This window comes from Rutilus rutilus (assembly GCF_951802725.1).
Source record: "Rutilus rutilus genome assembly, chromosome: 7".
Classification (NCBI taxonomy): Eukaryota; Metazoa; Chordata; class Actinopteri; order Cypriniformes; family Leuciscidae; genus Rutilus; species Rutilus rutilus.
This window is the reverse complement of record NC_140221.1, coordinates 36,705,090-36,730,002: the sequence shown is the minus strand read 5'-3', so window position 1 is coordinate 36,730,002 and position 24,913 is coordinate 36,705,090. Positions and strand designations below refer to the sequence as shown.

The window sequence follows — 24,913 nt, the reverse complement described above, 5'->3', positions numbered from 1 at the left end:
CATTCACATGTGGCTTGAAGTCTTTTTAAATCTGTTTCAGTCTGACTGCTCTGATTGAATTTAGCGTGGTTTATGTGGCTCTCACGCCACGGAAAATGTGACCGTCAGACGTTGTTATAGGAAATATGCTGAAAGTCTCTGCAGAAACAAGGTTATGTTGTTAAAAGTGCCGGACGTACAGAAAATTACAATATAACGGAGACATGTTTTGAAACTGGCGGAGACGACAGCACGGAATAAAGCCACACATACCAACATCTGTATTGCAGTTGTTGTTGTATGCCTACCAACGCAGCATCATTGGCGTAGAAACCAATGAAGATATTTAGGAAAATTAAAGAGCGACATGAACAAATTGGATCTGAATAGTTGCGATAATGTGTACGTCAATAATTTTAGATCAGATTCCAATCAGAGATACAAATAATCGGATTTGGACTGACAGTGTGAACGTAGCCCAAACGAGGCTTAATTGCGGCTGCTGTTTGTGTATCAGAAGATGCTCTGAGGTTGGTACGAGGCAGCTTAAACCAGTTTGGGCTTTTGTAAAGTGTTATCACAGCCAACCATGCGCCACCACTCCAAAGCGACTTGGTTGGAAGGCAAGCCTGCAAGGTTCGCAAAAAAGCATAACATCTGCAAATCCTGTGATACGCAGAGAAGGAGATCAGAGGCGGGTTTTTTTTTTTAAATGGATATCAATGGAGGAGAGGCTTCAATACACGGCTTGCTTTTGTGGGAAAACGGCTTATTTAATGGATCGACAGCCCATTGGCTAATCTTCAACATTCAATTTGGATTTATCTATTTTTTTTAGAGTTTACACCAAAGAAAAACAATGCTCTTTTATAAGGAAAGTCACTGACAATTGCGCAACAGGTATGATTCAGTTTATGACACTTCTCATTCATTTCTATGGTATCCGCAAACAGTGACTGTCGCACAACTCTGAACGAAATTCAATGACATCAAGGCTGTAATGTGTTTGGTTATCAAGGCACATGATCGAAGTTAGCAGTTACGCTTTCTCCAATAGAAGAGCCACAGACCCTCGAATCTCCCAATAATAAGACCATCTCTGACTGCACTTCACATAAAACCAGTGAGCAGGGTTGCCAGGTTTTAACAACAAAACGCGCCCAATTGCTACTCAAAACTAGCCCAATCGCATACCAGGGGGTAAAATCCAAGTTTTTTGACGGGGACAGATATGTTTGTTATTGGGGTCACAGATCAGTGTTAGACACGGTTCTAAATGACACCATTTTCTTTTAGAGCTGCTGTACAGCACAGCCGAAATGAACTCCGTTCGAATAATTGAAATGTTTTCCTGTTGTCACTGTAAAGCTGCTTTGAAACAATCCGTATTGTATAAAGCACTTTATAAATAAAGGTGACTTAACTAAAAAAATAATTAAATATTTATTTATTAAATATATAAAACACATCAATATACAGGCATATAAACACAGTTGATAAGGAATGGTTCAAAAGAGAGATTTGCCTTAATATATATATATATATACACACACCATCCTCAGGGTGTTATGTGGGTGCAGTCAAACACATGCACATGCATCCACATTCACAGAGACAAACACATGCTCGCTGATTCTGTGTGACGCTGCTGTCTGTCCCCGTTAGCAGTGTGCTCTATTTCAGAAATCACCAGCCATCCAGAAACAATGGCTTCTTTCAGCCGTTTCAGATTTAGATGTGCTACACTTACAGAGCTACTGTCATCGAGAATTATCTGGAGTTGGTGTTTCAATTTGGCTGGTAAAGTAGACAAGCAAAGGTTTTCTTTATTGTCTCTCTTGTATTGCACAACAAAGGACTTATTCTTTTGAAAAGCTGGCACTCAACATGGTGATGAAGAGCCAGCTTTTCCGGATCAATAATGATTACTCAGTTTTTTGTGCTTAATTAAGCCTTTAACTGCAATAATGCAACCCTGATCTCTGAAGGCACTAGATTAATCTGTCCTTAGTGCATCAATGAAGACCTGAGGAAGGAAGACTCCATTTAGGACAAACCGTCTCTGAATATCCTGCAGGTCGGTAGATAAACTCAAAGGGTCAAGTAGGGGTCGTATGGAATCACACTTCTTGAGCAGCTGGAGTAGTACAATCGCCCTACTGAACAGGCCATAAAGAGCGCCATGGAAACGGGGATCTATTAGCAAACTCAGCCAATCAGGATTCAGGACATTCCCTAGAGAGCAAATGAGAGACATAATGACATAATTAACATGCGTAAAAGCACAACAACGACTACATACAAACCATAAAAAAATATAACAGATCATATCAATTGTAATTACACAGTTTTGGATTCAATTATAAAGGCGCATCAGGAAGTTAATTATTGATAATTAATGGAAGAACAAGGAAATAAACAATCATTATGGAGATCTGGTAAATCTTACATACCTAATTGAAGTTTCATACAAATTGTGAGATTCTCCTTGACAATGACTGCAGTGTTTCGGGCCCATTGCTCAAGGTTCTTGGCGAGAGTGGAGGATTCTGGGTAATGTTTAACTAGATGCAATAGGTATGGCAACAGGCACTCTGAGATCACAGATGGCTCTGCATACACATTTGCTTCATCGCGCTCATACAGACTGCGGCATCTGACCAACAGAAAACACAAAAATAATGAGGAAAAAATAATGACAGAGGAAATCAGGAAGTTTCTATGCATTTCCTGTGTGAAAGCTAGGCAACGTATAATAAAAGATATAAAGATTAAAAGCTATATACAATTTTTGAAAGCCATACTACAGTTCAAAAGTATGGGGTCAGTAAGACTTTTTAATGTTGAAAGAAGTTGTACGTTTATTTTTGATGTTGTTGAAAGAAGCACCTCAGACTCAACAACAGGTGTGGAACGGTTCACAAAATCCCATGTTCGGTTTGTATCACGGCTCTGTGGTCATGGTTTTCGGTTAGATTCGGTATACGTTGTTAATGTTTTTTTACTTTTTAACACTTTAGAAATACCATATTCGCATAAAATACATAGCCTTATAATTTACCATAAACAACAGTAGGCTATTTGTAATAAATAAATAATAACTTGATTTTGCAGCTTGATTTTAAGAATAGACACATTATTGTGACACTGACAATCATAAATTAAATCTGTGAGATTCTGATACAGCAAGAGGGGAGATGTTGTTCATTTCAACAGGCTTTTCAACAGTTGGCCTTAAAGAAATGGTAGCCTAGCTGACAACAAAAACACTGATTGTTAAATTTAAAGAATAGAATTTCGTGTCACTGTCAGTGCCTACATGTATTACAACGAGTCCTAACAAGCCGCGACACGCGATAAAATTGACCTTCTCCATGTTAATCCGAGTTTTTGTCCTAACCAGCCGCAACGGCGACACGTGACGATTCTGTTTTAGAAACGGAAGTCATCTTGCGACATTTTAGCGAAGTTTTACTTTCCTTTGAAAAAAGTTGGCAACATTGGTTAGGACATGGTATAACATTCGACTCCGTACCAAATGATAAAAAAAAACACGTACGCTGCGCGTGGCGCCGCGGAACCCGAACAATACACACTTGTCTCGAAGCGTAACAAGTGAATTGAACGCTTCGGATTTTTTTTTTTCATGAACCGTTCCACCCCTTCTCAACAAGGCTGCATTTCAGTGTCACATGATTGAAATCATTCTAATATGGTGATTTGGTGCTCAAGAAACATTTCTTATGATCAATATTAAAAACAGTTGTGCTGCTTTATATTTTTGTAGGAACCGCATACTTTGTTCCATTGATAAACCAATATCATCATTCAAAATAATTTATTAAAACCAGAAATGTTAACTTGTAGCAATGAAAACGTCTTTACTGTCACTTTTGATCAATTCCATGCATCCTTGCTGAATAAAAGTATTGATTTCTGTCAAAAGGTGGTAGTGTTAATAAAAACTCTCAAACTGAATGTGGTCTGAAAACAAGAAATAAAACAAATGACAACAGTAAACATAAAATAACATGCACAAATAGCAATAATGACTAAATAATGATCATTTCTGTATGTGGATTGACATACTGTGTCTCTTTGGCCTCCTTCAGCAAAACATTCAGATCACAGTCGGGTAAGTGGCACACTAAGGCCTCCAGAGCACCACTTGCACCCCAGAATTCCTCCAAGAGCAGATCCAGCAGTGAGCGCAGAGCCTGGTTCACCTGCATGTAGAAGCATCTCCGGGGAGCTTCAGGCCGTCGAGAACAGAAGAGCAGAGAGGCGAAGACGGCTGCCTTTGCTCTTACCTGTGGACTCTCATCCTGAAGCAGGTAGATACCTGTGCTGATCAAGCTTCAAAATACAGCGGGTTTGAGTGTTAAATGAAGCTTAGCAGCAACCAGATGCACAAACCTGAATTGCAATGAATCTGCTAATCTATGTCAATCTTACTTGCTATCTAGTTTTCAAAGCACACCTCTTTATTATACCTGGAACTGAGCTCTGTGAGGTTAAGGCTGTCCGCCAGGCTCCTGTTCACCACGGAGACGCCACACAGACACAGGGCCTGAGCACAGGATATTCTGAGGGCCTCAGGAGCTTCAGGACATCTGTGCTTCTCTAATAACTTACACCAGCGCAGGAGCAAAGACAAGTCCACACTGAGAGAGAATGAGAGGGAGAAGGAGAGAGAGAGAGTGTGTGTGAAGGGCAGGCAAACAAAGTAAAGATTGTGAGCTCCAAGAAATCCATGAGCCATCTGTACAGTCCCTTATGGCTTTCTCAGAAACAACAGTACGTCGACATAAAATGGAACACACAATTTAGAAATGTGTCTATATCCATTCTGAAACAATGTCAGCACCCACTTTTGAAGTTCATGAAGCATCACAACATACACTACCGTTCAAAAGTTTGAGTCAGTAAGAATTCTTTTTTTTTTTAAACAGAAATTAATACTTTTGTTCAGCAAGGATGCATTAAAATGATCAAAAGTGACAGTAAAGACTTTAACATTGTTACAAAAGATTTCTATTTAAAAAAAATGCTGTTGCTCTGAAGTTTCTATTCATCAAAAAATCCTGAAATTGTTTTAATCAAAGTTTCCACAAAAACAAAAAGTTTCCACAAAAGTTTTCAACTTTGATAATAATAAGAAATGTTTCTTGAGGACCAAATCAGCACATTAGAATGATCATGTGATATCATGGATCATTTATCAGCACAGAAATAAATTATGTTTTAAAATATATTTAAATAGAAATCAAAATTTTTAATTGTAATAATATTACTGTTTGTACTGTATTTGTAATTAAATAAATACAGTCTTAAATGGAAATAAGCAACTCAAAAACAACCTCAAACTTTTGAATGGTAGTGTATATAAATGGCTTCTTTTTCAACCTATTAAATATTGTTATTTGCTATTATTGCTGTAACATTTATTAAAACCCTTAAATTAGCATGTTAACTATTGACAGGACTTAAGATTACATTCTTTTAGGCGACTCTTAGGTAATGTTTAAATAGCAATGTTTCTATTAGTCAACATTATTTCCCCTGGCAAACAAGAAAGTAGTTTCAGAGGAGAAGCAAGATATTACATTTTGATGAAAGATCGTGAAGATAAACATTTGTTTCTTTATAATAACATGATGAATCATGCACAGTAAGACCAGAAATGTTCATTAGAAAAGTAAATTGGATCAATTTTGATGCAATGTTGACTTTGACAAGAAAAACTGAAAGGAAAACACATCAAGAATATCTAATAACATCAAGCTAAACATATTAATGCATGACATGTGAGTGTACCTCTGGGAGAGGAGCAGGCTGACTGCACATAGAGCTGTGGAGATCAGCACAGGTCCTCCTCTATCTGACTCCAGATCAGTAAACAGAACCTCCACACACTCCTGCAGCCATTTCTCCTCAAGCTTTGGAGGACAGGGATGGGGCAGGGCAAAACTTTCTTCCTCTGGGGCCATAACCTCAACAAACGCGGTCAAGAATGCTCCCCTATACTCCACGTTCTGGTCCAACAGCGCCTTCTTCAGGTTGGCCTGCAGGTGATGGACAATGTTATACAAGTGCACCCTTTCCTGACATTATTAAAAAAAACACACACCTATCTATTATTCTTGCAAACATGATATTTTCTTTTCTTTCGTATGAAGGGATTTATAAGGCATTAAAAGATTGTGGTATATTTCATCTCGTGACAGCTCCATTGACCTCATATGAGGGCTGGGCGGAAATCCTGGCCAAGTCCAAACCCAGTCTGTTTTTAAAGATTACTGAATACAATGACTTATACGCCCCCTTCACACAAGAAAATGAGCAGTCTAATACGATCTACAGCCTGATTTAAGGGCAGTGTTTTAAACAGCTCTTGATTGTTTTAATTTCCTTCAGTTGTATCTAGCTGACATTTGGGACTGGCTACAAGCCAATGATAGAAAGTAACACTTTAGCAGTAGTTTCAGGGAAAATAAAACATATTTAAACAATATAAATTAATTAATAAATACCGCTGACCTGTACGGTACTACAGACAATGGAACAAAACAACCCAAACTTACCGAAAGCAGGCAACATAAAATTACTTTCATAAACAGTCAGACAGAGTTCAAATCAATTGAACAAATTGCAGGGGTTTTGAGATGCATTTATAAAAAGTTCAAAGATTTTTTATTTGACATTTTAAATAGCGCACATTGGCAGCAAGACATGATGCGGTGGCCAAAGAGGTCCATCTACATAATTTTATGTACAAATAAACTAGATGGATGTCTTTTGTCGCTGGACTGTCTTGCTGACCAACAAAAAAACAGAGCAGATGGAAGACAAAAATGCATCCTGAGTGAACTACGTCCTAACTTATTTTTAAAATGGATTTCTGTGGATTTTAGGCCAGTGATTGGCTCAAGAAGAATATATTGTATTATAAGCCTCTTTTTGTAAAAAAGCAGATATTGACACACCACTGCTTGGGTCAGTAAGATTTTTTTAAAGTCTCTTATACTCATCAAGGCTGCATTTATTTGATCAAAAATACCATTGAAACAGCAATATTCCAAAATATTATTTGGTGCAATATTCAAATATTATAATTTTATAGGAACTTTAATGAATAGAAAGTTCAAAATAACAGAATTGATTTGAAATGGGAATCTTTTGTATGTCTTAACTGTCACTTTAATTAATTAAATGGGTCCTTACAAAGTTAATTTCTTTAAAAAAAAAACTTTTGAACGGTAGTGTAAATGCAATTAATTCTCACTTGATAAAAAGGCTATATATCTGATCTGTGTTTTGTATCTTTGCATTAAAGTGCCATTTTAATAATACTAACCTGCAGTGCTCTCTCAATAACCTGCTGTAGGTCTGTTCCTCTCCAGCCACGCCCCTCTATAGCACACTTGACCAATGAGAGCCTTACTACTGCGTTGCCATTGGCCAGACTCTGCCACACCTGACATGCCCACTCAGGATCCCCACACAGGAAATTCACTGCACTTTGGTGGAATGTAGCAGAGCCAACCTAAAAACAACATGTTACATTCACAATCAACACTACATTTCACTTGCTGTGTCGAACAGGACATGAAGGAGCACCTCTAGTATGTTTGGAGTCCTGTGGATCTCCTGCAGTAGTTGAGAGGACAGCTGAGTGAGGAAAGCACCAGAGCAGTGGCCTCTCATCAGACTCACTATATCCACATATGCCAGCCGCACCAGCGGGCACCGTTGCCTCGAAGATGCCAACCACAGTCTGGACTCAAACCTTGTCACTACCTCACTGAGAGATGACTGACTGCTAAACGAAAAGACTCAGATTAAAATGTAATAATCAGTGATTATGACTACTGCTTTTAATATTTATGTAAAGATTTTTGTGCATTCAGTGGGACAGTAAACTAATCACAAACAAATGACAAAAAGTGTCAAAATATTACGCTTATGGTGGCGTTTCCTTCATCAGATACACTCCTTTACTCTTACGTGTTTGTTTTCAGTGCCCTGGTCAGTACGGCTTCTATCTGTAGGAGTTGACCATGCACTCTGTTGTGACAGCACACAACGTCTTGAGATTCCGGCAGCTTTTCAACCAACTGCAGGACAGTTGCCAGATATTCACTTAGCGGAACCATAGCAACTAGGGCTCTTGATGACATCACTCGTACACCATAGACGGGGCTGGCAGCTAGGAGAAACAGCGGAGGCAGAAATTCTGACAAAGCCCTGAGGAAAACACAAAGACACCGAGCAAAATTAGAAAAACAAGGAGTGGATATGAATAATTATTCAGAGGAAAAGGCATTTGCCAGATTTGAATATCCAAACTTTTGGGAAATATAATCATCACATAAAAATCTTTAATATAATATAATATAATATAATATAATGTATTTGGGTGTACGGATTGTTTGCATGAGTGTGCACCATCGTACCGTGTCTGTTCTTCAGCACCAGGCTGTAGTTTGGCAAGCAGAGTGAGCACAGGGTAGAGGGAAGGATGTAGGAGAAGGGTGGAATCATGCAGGTCTTTAGCTGCACTTTCCAGCGCCCCCTGGAGGAAGGGCTGGAGGGCTGGGTAGAGGTTAAAGAAGGAAGGAGAAGACATGCCAGAATGAGTGGAGCCCTCTCCACCGGCTGGCTGTTGACCTAACATTCTGGTGCAGAGAGAACCTATGACAAGTCAAAAGTGAAGATGAGGTCAAAGATCGACATGTGACAACTTCGCAATGATTGAAATAAGAACAAAAGTGAGTGTGATTGGCTCGTACTGTAGAGCTGCAGGGCCGCGTTCCTCATGGCCCAGCATGGCGAGCTGAGGAGTGTGAGCGACAGAATGGCCACCACAGGGGTGTACTGTAGAACAGCTACACCCAGACTGGAGCCCTTCACCAGCGCTTGAAGGGTGTGAACGGCACACACCTGCGAGAGAAGCATATTAAGGACTCTTTTTTCTTTAACATGTTTGATCCAGAATAATTTTAGATATACACTACCATTTAAAAGTTTGGTATGTTTAAAAAAAAAAAAAAATTTACTTTTATAAAGGAAAGATACATTAAATTGATCAAAAAGTGACAGTAAATTGTTTTACATGGCTTGACAATAATTACATAAGGGCTCAACAATAAGGACAGCCTGGGGCCAGCGTGAACGATGCTTGGGACAGTTGACAGACGTGTCGGGCCACTGCTGCATCATCACGAAAGTTTATCATTCACTCGTGTTTTTAAGGGTTATGTTTCTTGTAGTTACCGACTGTTTACTTGTCTTTAATAATATTTGAAATTTAGATTAGTTAGGCTAGTAGTTGTTGTTGTGGTATCAAAATTGGAATCAAATTGTGAAATTTCACAGGTATCTGAAATTTGGTGCCATAACCTTATTTATTAAGGTTGCATGGGTCAAACACAATGAAAACAATAACTATTTTATTTTATTCATTTATTTTGAATATTTTGTCAAGGCAAGTAAATTTTGGTCCAGTAGAAAAAAATCCTTAGTACTGAGCCCTGGTAATGGCAGCTGAAAATTCATCTTCGACATCACAGGAATAGATTACATTTTAAAATATATTAATATAGAAAACAGTTCCTTTAAATTGTAATTTTCAATATATTTTTGATCAAATAAATGCAGCCTTGGTGAGCATAAGAGACTTTTGATCTTACCATCGCCACGCTTTTGAACTGTAGTGTATTTAATGGGTAGATCACTGTACCTGTGGTAAGTCGAGGGTTTGGTCCCAGTCCTCGGGCACCGGTGCTTTGGCTGTGTTCAGAAGGGTGTTAATGGTGTGGGCCAATAGGGGGCGAGATTTGCTAGAGTCCTCAGCAGCCAAGACACCCAAAATCAGCATGGGTAAACCGGCAGCACGCCGTGTCACTGACGTACTACGGGGCGACTGGAGAACAGAAAGGCCCTAGAGGGAGAGAGAAAGAGACTTTTGTTTCTTTGACTTTTGTGTCCTTTTGGTCTACCTCTGATAAAGTAAAATCAAGTCAAACAAAATATTTCATGATTACTTGAATAAATACATGGCTACCTAACAAATAAACAAGTATGCAATATAATAGTCTTATAATTATTAATATAATTAACAAATCAATATATACCACTGAATAATAAATAAATTACTAATTTTCACATGTAAAAGCAGACTAAAGTGTTATAGTTTGATATTTATTATGGTATTAACATTTCAGAATCTCATGAATCCCTAGTTGAGAATGAAGCCCTCACTCTCTTCTACCTGTTGTAATATGAGGGGAGGGATCTCCTTGATCTCTGGATCAGAGCTGCATAGGAGAGCCCTGCAGAATTTAGTGAAGCCAATACAGCAGCCCTCTACTGCCCCCTGATGGAAGATGAGAGAAAAAGTGTAGAAAAAAGGTGTTTTGGACATCAGCGTGAAAAGAGCAAATCTGACTTATTTATGCATGAACTGTGCTTACCCAGTGTCTACATTTCAGAATGATGTCTTTAAACACTTTGGAAGCCATTCTGAGTTCCTCCACAGTCAATGCCAGTTCTTTACAGTGGAGTGACAGGATCATCTCCACCAGTGAGCCCAGAAAAATACCAATTTCCTACCAGGAAAGTAGAGGATCACACATTATATCTTAAGTTACACATAATAATAATCTTTAGCCCCTTTCACACAGAGATTCCGGAAAATACACGGATAAAGTGACCCGGGATTTGACCCGGGTTCATTTGATTTTGGTTCATTCACACTGCCAGTGATTTTCCGGAATCAGAGAGCGCGTTCACACACAACCCGTGTATGTCCCGGAAAGACACGTGACATCGATGTGACTTGTAATGTCTCAGCAGCGTCTTCAGTTTGCTTATGAGCTGCGATTTCTCTCTCGAGAAACCACGCTTGTGCATTTATTTCTCTGATTCGATCATAAAATTGCGCATTTCGTACCGTTTCACAGCTGGCGAACGATCCCGGCTTCAGCGTCATCACTACGACACGGCATTATTACGGCTTTTGTTCACACAGCGCGCGTTCCGGGACTGAACACGGCAATGTTACTAGGTCCCCAACCCGGCATCGATCCCGGCATTAAACCCGGGTCGTGTTTGCGTTCACACAGAAGGCGTTCCGGCAATTTGCCGGCAATTTCCCGGGTTCAATGCGCTGTGTGAAAGGGGCTTTTGTGATCCACAGCTCAAAAAATAAATAAATTAATGGTTACTTAAATAAATACGCAGTACATGCAACCGTGTTATTTTAGTATCATTGAGAAACTATTAAATTATACAGTTTTTATTTAATTTTTTTTTTATTTTTTTAGTAGATGAAGTTAAACTAAATGTAAAGGGGAAATTTCTTGGCAAGTTTTTTTTTTTTTTTTTTTTAGTTAACATTAATTTTATTTCAAGTAACATGCAAGTAATTTTTTTATGTTTTTAGTTTTAGTAATAACCCTGACACGCAATACTTTAACTTTTGCGTAATTTAGGTCTATCTCTAATAAAATAACATAAAATAAAATATATATATTTCATGGCTACTTTTGCTTCCTGTCTACCTACAATAAAATTAAATAATATAACAAAATATTTAATGTTTACTTACATTAATAAAAAGGGACACAATACTTTTCTTCCTTTTGGTCTATCTTTAATAAAAGAATATGAAATAAAATAAAGGCTGATGTTCTGTTATTCTTGTAAATGATCGAGCAGCTTTACCTTCAAGGAGACCCAGCAGCAGGTCAGCACCAGACTATGTTCCTCAGAGAGCAACACATTCTCCTCTCCATCCTCATCAAGTCCCGACCCATCAACCCCACCCTGACCAATTAGAGAACTGATTGCATTCCCCATGTCACAGAACGATGGAAGCACATCTGTGACAAAAAAAAAAGAAAAAAAAAGTGTCTTCTGATGATAAAATCTCTTCAGGGATATTGTTTCATAATAACTTGATAGATCACATCTAGAGTTTCAGCGTACCTTTCTCCTCAGTGTCCTGGTCTCCATACAGCACACCGAGCAGCAGTAGAGTGAGCTTTTCTAGTAAAGAAACAATGTCTCCTGCAATGCTGTGTGTTATTGACTCTACTAGGACCCCTGGCACCTCCAGCAAGCCCCTCTGCAGAGCGCTTACAATGCCTGAAGAGATCAAATACACTGTGGATTATTCTTATTTTACCATATATTTTAGATATATTAGTAATGAAACTTCTGCTTAGTGGTGATCAGATCTCTAAGTTCAGCTGGTTTTATTCGCTTCTACCGTGAATAGGTGTTGTGCGAGCTGCAAGCAACATGTCATTCCTGGCAGTGAGGTAATGGTGCTGCAGTTTGGTCAGAAGGAACGTGATCAGTTTAACTGACTGTTTCTCCCCCTGTTCAAATGCTCTATCCACCCTATGATACAGAAATGCACACACACACAAATATAATAAATATTCAAAGTTAAGAAAATGTTGACCAAGATTGACCCAATAATAAAATATAATTAAGAGCAATAAACAATAAAAATATTAAGAAGCACAACTATTTTCAACTGTGATAATAATAGGAAATGTTTCTTGAGCAACACATCAGCATATCAGAATGATTTCTGAAGGATTCAGAAGGAAGTAATAATGCTGGAAATTCAGCTTTGCCATCACAGGAATAAATTACATTTTAAAATCTATTAAAATAGAAAATAGTTATCTGAAATAGTAATAATATTTCATAATATGAGTGTTTTTACTGTATTTTTGATCAAATAAATGCAGATTGGTGAGCATAATAAAAAAAAAATTGAAGGCACCAAACTTTTGAATGGCAGTATCTGTGTATGTTCTCATAATCAGATATAGAGATAAGAGATGTCTGCTCACTTCTGCAGTAGCAGTTTGATCATCAGTGCCCCCATCTGGGCCTCCTGGACCCGTGGGCTCTGGAGCAGCCGTTCGGCCTGGCTAAACAGCACAGCTGTGACATCATCAGGGAGAGATGGGGGGAAAAATCTGAGAAGTAGCTCTGCAGACAGCTCTCGGATCTACAGTACAGGGACAACATGTCAGGCAACTACAACATATTACAGAACAACTGGGGCAAGGGTTTCAACTGTGCAAAGACTACCATTCGAAAAGTTTGGGGTTGCTAAGATTTGGGGAAGTTTTTTCTTTTATGAAGTCTCTCATTTCAGTCAGGACCACTATCGTCAAATACGCTTGACAATTAGCCTACAGTTTGGATTGGCGGTATGGTTCTGTTAAGGCCAAGAACTCCCTGCGCATCCATGCAGCCTAGCATGGATAAGAGCAGCAATAACCCCTCTTAGGGTAACCAGAACAGAACCAACATGAATGTATTGCAGATATCATTAATTCAAGATTTTAAAGTACAACATAATTCGAGAATTTATTCTGATTCAAGGGGAATCAGAATGCCAAATCCTGACTGACGAGAGGAGGAGCTGGGGATAGAGGAGGGTAATTAGCGCCTGAGAAACGCGATAGCTGCTGGTATATGTATACAGTGATAGACGTCATATTCCTATAGGTAGACGTAGATCAGCTGATGCGAGCTCGACTAAGGTGTCCTGCCAGAACTGACGCTAGGCTTGATATTTACCAAGGTTGCATTTTATGTAAAAAAATTATATTGTGAAAAATAACTTTTTTATTTTAATAATATATTTTAAAATGTCATATATTCGTGTGAAGACAAAGCTGAATTTACAGCAGCCATTATTCTAGTCTTCAGTGTCATACGATCCTTCAGAAATCATTCTAATATGATCGTTTGATGGTCAAGAAACATGTCTTCTTATTATCAATGTTGAAAACAGTTGCTTAATATTTTTGTGATATTTCAGGATTCTTTGATGAATAGAAAGCATTTTTGTTACATTGAAAGCATATTTATTGTCACTTTTGATCCGTTTCATGCACCCTACTGAATAAAGGTATTAATTTCTTTAAAATAAAATCTTACTGACCCCAAACTTTTGAACGGTAGTGTATATTCATTGTTTTACCTCATTGGTTGAATCCTCCAAACATCCAATCAGGACCAGCAGGTTTGACTTTGAGAAGAAATCCCACTTTCCCCTTACTTTAGCCCAGTTTATAAGAGTAGACATATTGGCTGAAAGAAGAAGAAGAAGAAAAAAAAATCATATCATATCATTTCATTGTATTTAGCAATGAACATAAAATATAAATTTGAAGTTAGTGATCAATAATAGGTAAAATATCAAGAATTCCACAAAATGTATTCAAAGGCACTTCAAAAACCTGAAACATATTATTACCAAAAACACGATATTACCACGGCAAATTTTTGAAAGTGTTGTTTTATTACCAGGTGGTTGTCCCTTCTTTCTGTCTGGACTCCAGGTGTCTGTGCATGTTTCCAGCACTGCAGACAGCAGGAGCAGAACAGTCTTCTTCCTCTGGTAGCTGCTGTCAGGAGTCAAATAGACCAATGACAACTGGGAGAGCCAGTCAACAAACTCTTGAGGGAAAACACACAAAAAATCCACACAATTTCACTTCTGTTCTATTGATTAAAAGTGCACTACATGTTATTTGCTAAAACCTTTATACCTAAACAAAAGGAATGATACAGCTGACAAATGTTTAAAATTTGATTTATTCTACTTATTGGGGACCCTCCACATATGGTGGCGGCCATTTTGAGATTAGGTGAATACAACTGACTTAAAGGGGTTGTGACATGAGAAATACAAATTTTCTTGATCTTTTGACATATAATAGTTCTTTGTATCATTAAAACATCCTAAGAGTTTCAAAGCTTAAAACATCCTACTCATTATAAACAGCATTTATTTAACCAAACTCCAAAAATGGCTCGTTTGGATATTGTAGGATCTGTGACATCACATGGGCAAAAACATCTGCATATGAATGCCTCTAGAGCAAGACATTGACGAATAGATTCATCTCACCAAAAGCCCCGCCACTTAACAGCTGACACCACTAAAACGGATCATTTCAGGAGAGGGTCAGAATGAGGGTTGAAAATAATCATTTTTCTGCATATATATTTGCTTTTTTGTGCAAAAAGCTTTATTAATATTATAAGGGAACCACATGGGGCGTATTAAAATATGTCATGACCCCTTTAAATATCAGTAACCCCCTTAGTATCTGACACTTTGGTTTATCATTAATCATCATGGGTGAAGAATACACCTACGAACTTCTACAACGGCACCGGAAACGTTGATCCACACCAATAGGTGACAGTATGAAGTCAAAGACCATCATCAAATATAAATGTTGAAATCAAATATAAAAATACATAACATTAAACAAAAAAATTCTTACCAACTCCTTCTTTAAGCTTCGCATCCTCTTCCTCTGTGAGCCCTTTTTTACTAGTATGACCCTTAACGCTTGCCATGCAACTGTCTCTTATTCTCACCAAGAACTTCCTCAGTGCTGCCTGAAGATGCTGACGGAACGGTGACGATTCGCTGTTGAGATTGAGCGGGATGAATTCTCTCAGAGAGGAATACTCTACTTGTGATGGGGCTTCTTTAGTCTTTGGACTGCAGCAAAGGAGGTTCAGAGCTGCAAGCCGAACACTGTCATCCAGAGAGGAGAGGGCAAGATGGAGAGTTTTGAGAGCATGGGGGCTGTCTGCACCCCAGAGGGAATGTCCACTTGTGACCCGCTGGGCGCTCATGACACAGGCCCATGCACGAAGGTGACCGGGAGCCGTGGGATCCAGAGCTGACAGCAGACTGTTAAAAGCACCTGGAAACACGCGTAGTGTTGATGGTAGAAGATGGCAAGAGGCATTATTTTGAAGTAGAGTTAATTCTGAAGTCAAAGCCTCCAGGATGACTGGTTGCCATCGCCGAGCCCATTGATTGGCCAAGTCTTGGTCGGTGGGCTGGGGTTCTTGGGATGCATTTATAAAAAGCTCACGTTTCTGTTCCTGAAGGAGGAATTTGTAGACTTCTGAGGCACATGGAGAAAGGTGATTGTTGGAGAGGCATTTTAGGATGTGAGAGGGAAGGGCTGGATACAGCTCCAGAACCTTTTAAGTAGAGAAATTGCATTTCAGTAACATTTATTTACATTGTATACTGAACTGAGGCTAACAAGACTCTCAGGAAGATTAAAAAAAGGCTTATTTTCCAAATCATGTGGAATTTACCTAAAAATAACATTTCTTATATAAAATATATGTATTAATATATAATAATTTAATATATAAAAATTTATAATGTATAATTTATATAATTTATTTTATTGAAAAAAGTTAATAACAAAAAGTGGGGGGAAAAAAGTTGTAGAAGTTATAGAAGTTTATTATTATGAAAAGTGCATAAAATACTATTTTTAAATTTTATATGAAATATACTCTATATTTTCCAAAACATGTTTTGCTCTAAAACTGAAAAATCAAAGCCATAAATCTAAACATGTTGTGTTCCATATTTTAGGTTGATATCTTATGGAGTTTTTCTTATAAATCAGCTTTCAGTAAGATTTAGTTTGGGCGCAGTACCACACGTTTCCACTAGATGAAATTGGCTTCCCATTCATCCAGGTCATTTTTGACTCTGAACAGTACAAGTGTGACTATTTTTTTCAGGAGCATTTAACCTTTTCGAATCATGTCTATGTTTGTGTGTGTGTACACATAGCAAGTGCCAAAACCTTTACCAAGTTTCATACAATTTCGATAGAGTAAAAAAAAAAAATTTTTAAGTTCTTCTTACCTTATCTGTTCCTGTGTATGGTAAAACCGCTGTAAGTAGTAAATACTTTGCTTTGGATTCCCAAGGCAGTTCTGATATCCTGTTCAGTAACTCCACATAAAGTCTTTTCTCTGTGTTCCCAAAGTGCGAACAATCCTTCTCATATATCTCCATAAGGAGACAGAAAGCACTGCGTGCCACCTCTGCAACACCATCCAACTACAATAAAAATAATAAAGAAAACACCAGCTGTATGGATGTTTTTATGTTTCTTATGGCTGATTGAATCATTTATTATAGATTTAAATAAAAAATAAAAAAAATAAAAAAAGAGTGTTTCTTGCCCGTGCTAAAAAAAAGCCCATCTAACCCAATACTTAGTGTTAGTGGTTTGCTCAGACCCATATACCTTAAAACAAAGAATATTCTGTTTCATAGTAAACAAAAGGCTTACCGGGCTCTCTGCGTTACTCCAGATGATTTGTGTAAGATGCTGTTGGAGGTCTGAATCTAAAGGAGCACCAGTAACTTCCCAAACCTCACTGAGACACTCTTTCAGCCTCTTCAGCCAGATAGTAAACACTACAAAACACATATTCATTCAACCACTGAAATGACTTTTGTCACTGCGGTCATGCACAGACCCAGCAATCTGCAGAATGACAGAGAGCTTGTACCTTGAAAAACATAGTAATGACAGTCGAGCTTTTCTTCACAAAGTGTTGAGATGAAGGGGAACAACCCATTCAAGAGAAGACAAGTCTGATAAAACAAAAGAAAAACTAAGTAATTATATGCTTCACTTTGGATCATTCTTGGTGAAAGCAGTGTATGTGATTTCGTACCCGCTGGTTGCCATGGCGACTGACGAGAACGTCATTTCTGCAGCAAGTTAACAACCCCCTGCATACAGCCAGTCTGTCCACTCCGTCTTGACGTCTGGGACGGCAATCCACCTGTAGCTCACCTAATGTCAATCTCCACGGTTCTGAGATGCACAAAATTCACATATTTTGAGAAGAAGAAAAAAAAAAGAAAAGAAATATATATATATATATAAACTTTTATGTTAGATGTAATTAATCGATTTGACAGCTCTAATATACATATACAGTACAGATCAAAAGTTTGGAAACATCACTTTTTTTAAGTCTCTTCTGCTCAACAAGCCTGCATTTATTTGATCAAAAATAAAGAAAAACAGTAATATTTTGAAATATTATTACAATTGAAATGAATGGTTTTCTATTTTAATATGCTTTGATGCAAAGCTAAAAAAAATTCAGCCATTACTCCAGTCTTCAGTTCATGATCCTTCAGAAACCATTCTAACATGCTGATTTATTATCAATGTTGGAAACAGTCTGTTTAGGCACAGCAGCATGTGAAAAATTCACAGCAATTTTGTTGTCACCACGTCTTCTTAAAGACATGCACAAAATTAGTCCAGAATACCACACCTCTGGAATCGAGTGTTTCCACAGCCTCATTCTGAAGTTCTCAGACAAAAATGTGGTGTTCTCCTTCAAAGGAATGTTGTGCAGGTAAACAAGATAATGGATTACTAAATACACAACAATGTTGTAGCCTGTAAAAACATATTTGTAACTTATTATAGTTATCTTAAGTCATGTTAGAGATTGTTCCATTATAATATTGATTAATGTATTTTTTTCCTTTCAGACTACAGCTTGCTGCGATGCATTATAATGAAAATGCAGGCAGATCACAGGCATCCACTGCAGCTGGTGATCTGCGATACTCAATCGTTTTCCCAAAATGTAAGCATGGAGAATTCACATTGAGAGCTCTGAAGAGCAATCCAACCACAGGTAACTTATACTTGTCTGAGTTATCTATAATATACATTTATTTTTTATATTTATTTATATAAAATGTAACCTTTCTTCCTGGAACTAACCGGTTTGTAACTGTCTCTTCCATCTCACCATATAACTGGACGTAAGTGCCATATACAGCTTGTAACACATAGGGCTTTAGTGCTACTGGCTCAAAGCCTGGATGTGCTGTTACACAGCCCACTCCACCAATCTGGTCACACCTGTGTACTACCTACAACATGAGAATGTTTATTACAACTTTGTTAGGATGATTTATTTAATATTTGGTATGTGGAGGTTGTGTGTTTTTTCAGCGTTCGTACAAGGTGCTTAAAATGCTTGAAGTACTTGAATTTGACTTGAAATTTATGATTTATGAAAAGGAACTTAAATTATTGAAAGACAATATATGTGAAAGTGTTTAATTTTATTGATAAATTAATCTTTTCACAAAAAATTATTATTGGAAAATCTGTGGAAAATCTGTTTGAATGCGATATCTTTGTCATAGTAACCTTTCAATGGTTAAAGTTTCCACAGTCATTGCATCTGCTGCACTTTATTTTGTACCTTTTTGTATAATTTGTTTATTTTGATTTACCTTATCTGTATGAACCCTGGTTTTGTGTATAGTACTTATTAAATTAATTAACTGGACTTAACACTCTGGTCTTGTCATATTTCATAGCTATACCTTGGGTATCTCCCTACAACAAACATTCTCTACCAGGGACAGTGAGCTGCAGTGCCCACAGGTGCACCTGTTGAGACAGAATAATTTGCAATTGTAGAGGGAGACTTGAAATCTGTTTTTCGCTTAATTATTAACACTAAATCACACCAAAATTAACCTAAATGCATGGGTTTTAAATTTTTGATAGTTCGTTAGCATTTGCTATGAGCATTAGCCTAATTTAGCCATAATGCTAATGTTTTACCACTCAGACACTGGCCCCAATGGGCTTTATGCACAGCTGCACTACTTCCTGAACTTCAGGCAGGTCCTTTGTTTCCTGTCTGCCATTATTGGACAAACTGATTAATTCAGGTGGTCAGGCACACCTGGATTAATCAGTTTGTCCAATAATGGCAGACAGGAAACAAAGGACCTGCCTGAAGTTCAGGAAGTAGTGCAGCTGTGCATAAAGCCCATTCTCTCTTGCGCGGCTGCTTTGCTTTGCTAGCATCGTCGGATGCCGATCGCGATGCGGGAGTTAAGACCGCAGTTTGAGCCAGCGGCTCGAATTGATATGGCTCTAGCCCTGTGTCAACAGGCAATTCACCCTCCTCCACTTCAGGTGAAGGTGGGGGAGAAAAGTCCTCGACTTCAAATGACAGCTCTGTTGCAAAGCTACTTGTCACTCACTCCAGTCACTCTCCATTTTAGCGAGTCTGACAGCAGCTGTCAATTAATCCGTCACTGCGGGTCTCATGTGCACGCCCCCCGCTCAACTCCGCCCTCGGTTCGTCCCCTCTATCTCCGCTGGGGTCTGCCCACTTTTCCAGCATTTTTCAAATATTGCCAGTGGGTGGAGTCAGGCTCTGACCAGGGGTTTATAAAAACTCAATAAATTAATCAATAAATCCTGAAAAAAGTATCGCAGGTTCCAGAAAATATTAAGCAGCACAACTGTTTCCAACATTGATTTCTGAAGGATCATGTGACACTGAAGACTGGAGTAATGCAAGATGAAAATTAAGCTTTGCATCACAGAAATCAATTATATTTTAAAGCTACACTGTGTAGGATTTTCTCCCATCTAGCGGTGAAATTGTTTATGACTGTTACCAACTGAATATTACTTTCTAGCCCCTCCCATTCCGAAGGCGTTTTAAAGGGATAGTTCACTTTGAAATTAAATTTTGGTATGTTTTAGCTTAATACATACGAGCGAGTTGCTTGAATGGCGGCAGCCATGTTGCGCCTCCATCTTGAAAATACATTAGCCAAAGAGGGACATACCTGGAAATTCAAGCTTCGCCTTTCGCGTTTTTACACTCAGTGGCACTGTGACGAATGCGAGGGGGAGATTACTCGCGACTGCCGGCAGATTTGAAATAATACGGCCACCGTAGGAGTTAAAGGGATAGTTCACTTTGAAATTAAATTTTGGTATGTTTTAGCTTACCTGAAGGGCATCCAAGATGTAGGTGTCTTTTTTTCCTCAGTAGTTTCAATTTTGATATTTTAGGTCAAACCGTTCTTGTCTGTCAGTCATATAATGCAGGTCTGCGGTCACTGTCTCAAAACAGCATGCACAAGTCCAAATTAAAACAATTCCCCATCGTCCAAATGAAACAATTCCCCATCGTAAGTACACTTTGATGGCCTAAGACACGAAACGAGCGGTTTGTGTGAGAAAACGAACCGTATTTATATAGTTTTTGCCTCTTGAACAAAGCCGCGTCCAACTGATCTGACGGCGCGGGCGGGTATAGATATATACACTGATGTCGCCTTGGCTAATGAACTGCAATAGCGAAGGCGACATCTAGTGCTAGTGTTTCTATACCCGCACACGGGCGGATATAGATATAGAAACACTAGATTTCGCCTTCGCTATTGCAGTTCATTAGCCAAGGCGACCTCAGTGTATATATCTATACCCGCCCGCGCCGTCAGATCAGTTGGACGCGGCTTTGTTCAAGAGGCAAAAACTATATAAATACGGTTCGTTTTCTCACACAAACCGCTCGTTTCGTGTCTTAGGCCATCAAAGTGTACTTACGATGGGGAATTGTTTCATTTGGACGATGGGGAATTGTTTTAATTTGGACTTGTGCATGCTGTTTTGAGACAGTGACCGCAGACCTGCATTATATGACTGACAGACAAGAACGGTTTGACCTAAAATATCAAAATTGAAACTACTGAGGAAAAAAAGACACCTACATCTTGGATGCCCTTCAGGTAAGCTAAAACATACCAAAATTTAATTTCAAAGTGAACTATCCCTTTAACTCCTACGGTGGCCGTATTATTTCAAATCTGCCGGCAGTCGCGAGTAATCTCCCCCTCGCATTCGTCACAGTGCCACTGAGTGTAAAAACGCGAAAGGCGAAGCTTGAATTTCCAGGTATGTCCCTCTTTGGCTAATGTATTTTCAAAATGGAGGCGCAACATGGCTGCCGCCATTCGAGCAACTCGCTCGTATGTATTCTAAATGGCAGATTCTACGCTCACGAGAATACTTGATTAGTTGGTAGAAGTAATTACACATTAATGAGCACATATCATTTTGAAAGAACAAAATGTTTTTTGCTAAGAATCAACTTAAAAAATTACACAGTGTAGCTTTAAAGTATATTAAAATAGAAAAACGTTCTTTTAAATTAAAATAATATTTCACAATATTACTGTTTTTTGATTTATTGTTGATCAAATAAGTTCAGGCTTGATGTTCACAAGTTCACAAAATTACTATTTTAACTATATTTTTTATCAAAAAACGAAAGAAAAAAAACTTTACCGAGCCCAGTTTTTTTGCATTTAACAGTCTTTTAGCAGAAGGTTATATGGCTTTAACTGCAATTAAATACTATAGTTCACCTGTGTTGGTGATTTGCAGCAGACTCAGGGCAGCTGACCCTGCACACTCACTGTCTGACAGCGTGCTGAGCAGCATTGCAACCGCAGTGCCTGCCAACAACCGCGTATCTCTGCTGGAAACCTGAGAGACACCATGAAATTACACAAAATTAGACTGCTAGACAAAATAACTTTAGATTTCCAAAGACATACAGTAGTTGCGACCACAAACACAAACCTCTCCTAAGATAATGCTCATCAAGAACTCCAAAATCTCTCTCACACTCATATTTACACTGTCCTTACTGTAGACCAACAGGGCCACCTGCCTTGGCAGCAGCTGAAACACCTGCAAACAAACCTGAGACACAACACAACAGGTCCTATGAGTATACAGATCCACATCAACTGTTGTTTCATTAATGCAGTAAAGCTTCAAAAAGGTGGGTGTTACAAGAACTAGATTTCCACCTTGACAGTCTGGTAGCACAACGGTCCATTTCTGGCTTCTTCATCTGACATAACAACAGGAATCAGCTCAGCGACTTTACAAAGCAGGGTGCTGCATTCTGTCTTCAGAACCGCTCGTCCCATGGTGCTGTCCTCCAAGAACATGCAGGCTGTCATGGGACACACACAACTATTACAACACAGCAGATATGACTATATATAAAAAGCTCTGTAAAATAGAAGTGAACTAAAGCACACGCTACCTATTTGAAGATCTTTTAATAAAAACGCCTGCAAAAAAAAAAAAAAAAGAGTGTGTTTACATATCAAAATTAATTGCTTTAAAGGTGCTGTATGTAACTTTTTCTATAAAATGAATCCTTTTTTTATTGCCCGTCTGTGAAGGGGTTGTAATCACACATTACAATGATACACTTTTCGCGTTTTGCTATTACCTTTGAAGGCCAGTATTCCTATTTTTATGTGAAGTCTCCGGGTCGGATTTTCTGCGAAATCCACCGGATGTGACGTGCATGCGCGCTCCCGAGCCTCTCCGTTTTATATATACAGTCTATTGCGACGGCACTGCAGCTAACGACATGGAGTCTGATAACACCAAAAAACGACCTGCCTCCAGCACAACACAGACTCCAACACAAACTCCAAAAAAAAAAAAAAAAAAAAATGTATCTGCTGAAGCTCGTCAGGACAAACGTCAATCGGATCGACTCAGGACGAAAACACGGATCAACATTGGCAGAGCGTTTGAATTATGGAGAGACCTCCGCTTTGTTTTAGGTATAAAAACAGACCCTGAGTTGGCTTTCATCCTTTTGGACAGGTAAGCTAACAATACTTCAAAGCATGTAAAATATATTGTGATTTTGTGCTTTAGTTGGCTCAAGTTAGACATCATTAGTTCGCCAGCTAACGCCGACCATTTGCTAACGTTATCTGATGTGAAAGACTACAGTTGTAACTTTATTGCTTTTCACGAGCACGAGCGCTGTTGTTGCAATCTGAAACATCACCGCTAGAGGCCGCTGGATCCTACATACAGCACCTTTAATATTTGTTATATGTATTATTTCATACCTGTTTTAGATGCAAAAAGTTCTCCAGGTATTGTTTGACTTCTTCAAAGACAATGGAGTAGTTTATTTCAGCAAAGACCTGCAGAATCTGTAAAAACAGAGTTACGAAGGTGTTGTTTTAAGGGAAACCAACAAACAGGAATAAAAAGTGAAGGTGGAAATTACTTGGTCTAATTTGCGGCAGGCAGATGAAATGGTCACTGCCTCTAACTGTAAGGCCAAAAGTAGCTGAGCAAATTGGTGAAGAGCAGCAGACTGTAAGGAATGAAGTGCTTCTTTTGGGATCTTCTGTAGGATCTGTAAAGCCTCCTCCAAGGAGCGCTCTCTGCTTCGTTTGCCTGTACTTCTGCCAATAAAAATACCATCTCATACATTTTGCAAGTGCATTACAATAAAATATGGGCGTTTCTTCAGATATGGAAAATTTGTATATGTGTGTATTCTTCACAATATGCCATTTTTTGCAATGTGATTAATGGCATCTAGAACATTCTTGTCTTGCTAATGCTGATTTCATAATAGTGTTGCTTATAATTATATTGACTGATATATCAATTCAAATCACACACAAACTTTTTATCAATTTAATACATAATTGCTGAATAAAAGTATTAATTTCTTCTTCTTTTTAAAGAAAGAAAAAAAATACTGATCCAAAACTTTTGAATGGCAGTTTATATTGTTCAGTAATATTTCCCAATATGATGGTTTTTCTGTATTTTTGATCAAATAAATGCAGGCTTGGTGAGCATAAGATAAGAGACTTCAAAAACATTAAAAATAGTTATGTTTCCAAACATGGACAAGACTGGTACTGTACGTGTGTGTGTGTGTGTGTGTGTGTGTGTGTGTGTGTGTGTGTGTGTGTGTGTGTGTGTGTGTGTGTGTAAAAATCACAAAATTAAGTAATATTTTGAAGCTTTAAGTTACAGGTTGGAATGACAGTGAAATTCAAAGCAGGTTTAAAGAGCCACTCATTCCAAATTAAATTAAATTAAATTTACTTTATCAAATCATATAACAACAAAACAGCATGAAACAGTACTTATTAATTAGTAAAATGTTATTAAATGTATCATCACTCCAACAGTAGCTCCTTACCTGGCATTTTCTGTGAGCTTTTGCAAGAAAACCCTTAGCGTGTCTTTGACATCAGATGATATTTGATCCTCTAAAACGATAGATTTCATAACCGCATCAGCTTGCCCCAAAGAAAGGTTTATAATCGTCATAGTTGCGAGTGTCAGACTTGTCAACTCAAAACGGTTTGCACAGCTCCATGTGTAAACTCAATCTCATTCTA

General features: G+C 38.3%; 1 protein-coding gene across 1 annotated transcript; it reads right to left on the bottom strand.

Moving 5' to 3' along the window:
- Positions 1–1,403: 1,403 nt before the first annotated feature.
- On the bottom strand, positions 1,404–24,913 carry LOC311293762 (tRNA (32-2'-O)-methyltransferase regulator THADA). The gene is made up of 31 exons (XM_084414252.1): positions 24,712–24,913; positions 23,776–23,956; positions 23,612–23,698; positions 22,780–22,807; positions 22,538–22,686; positions 22,305–22,427; positions 22,088–22,208; positions 17,542–17,684; positions 17,374–17,458; positions 17,151–17,278; positions 16,718–16,915; positions 15,312–16,029; positions 14,323–14,475; positions 13,997–14,106; positions 12,852–13,012; positions 12,254–12,387; positions 11,971–12,129; positions 11,707–11,864; positions 10,455–10,589; positions 10,253–10,357; positions 9,722–9,922; positions 8,772–8,922; positions 8,436–8,673; positions 7,987–8,226; positions 7,600–7,801; positions 7,337–7,525; positions 5,797–6,044; positions 4,473–4,643; positions 4,069–4,335; positions 2,433–2,635; positions 1,404–2,214 (listed from the first exon to the last, which is right to left on the bottom strand). The coding sequence occupies exons 1-31, from the start codon at positions 24,840–24,842 to the stop codon at positions 1,976–1,978; spliced, it is 5,556 nt and encodes a 1,851-aa protein (XP_084270378.1). The 5' UTR covers positions 24,843–24,913; the 3' UTR covers positions 1,404–1,975.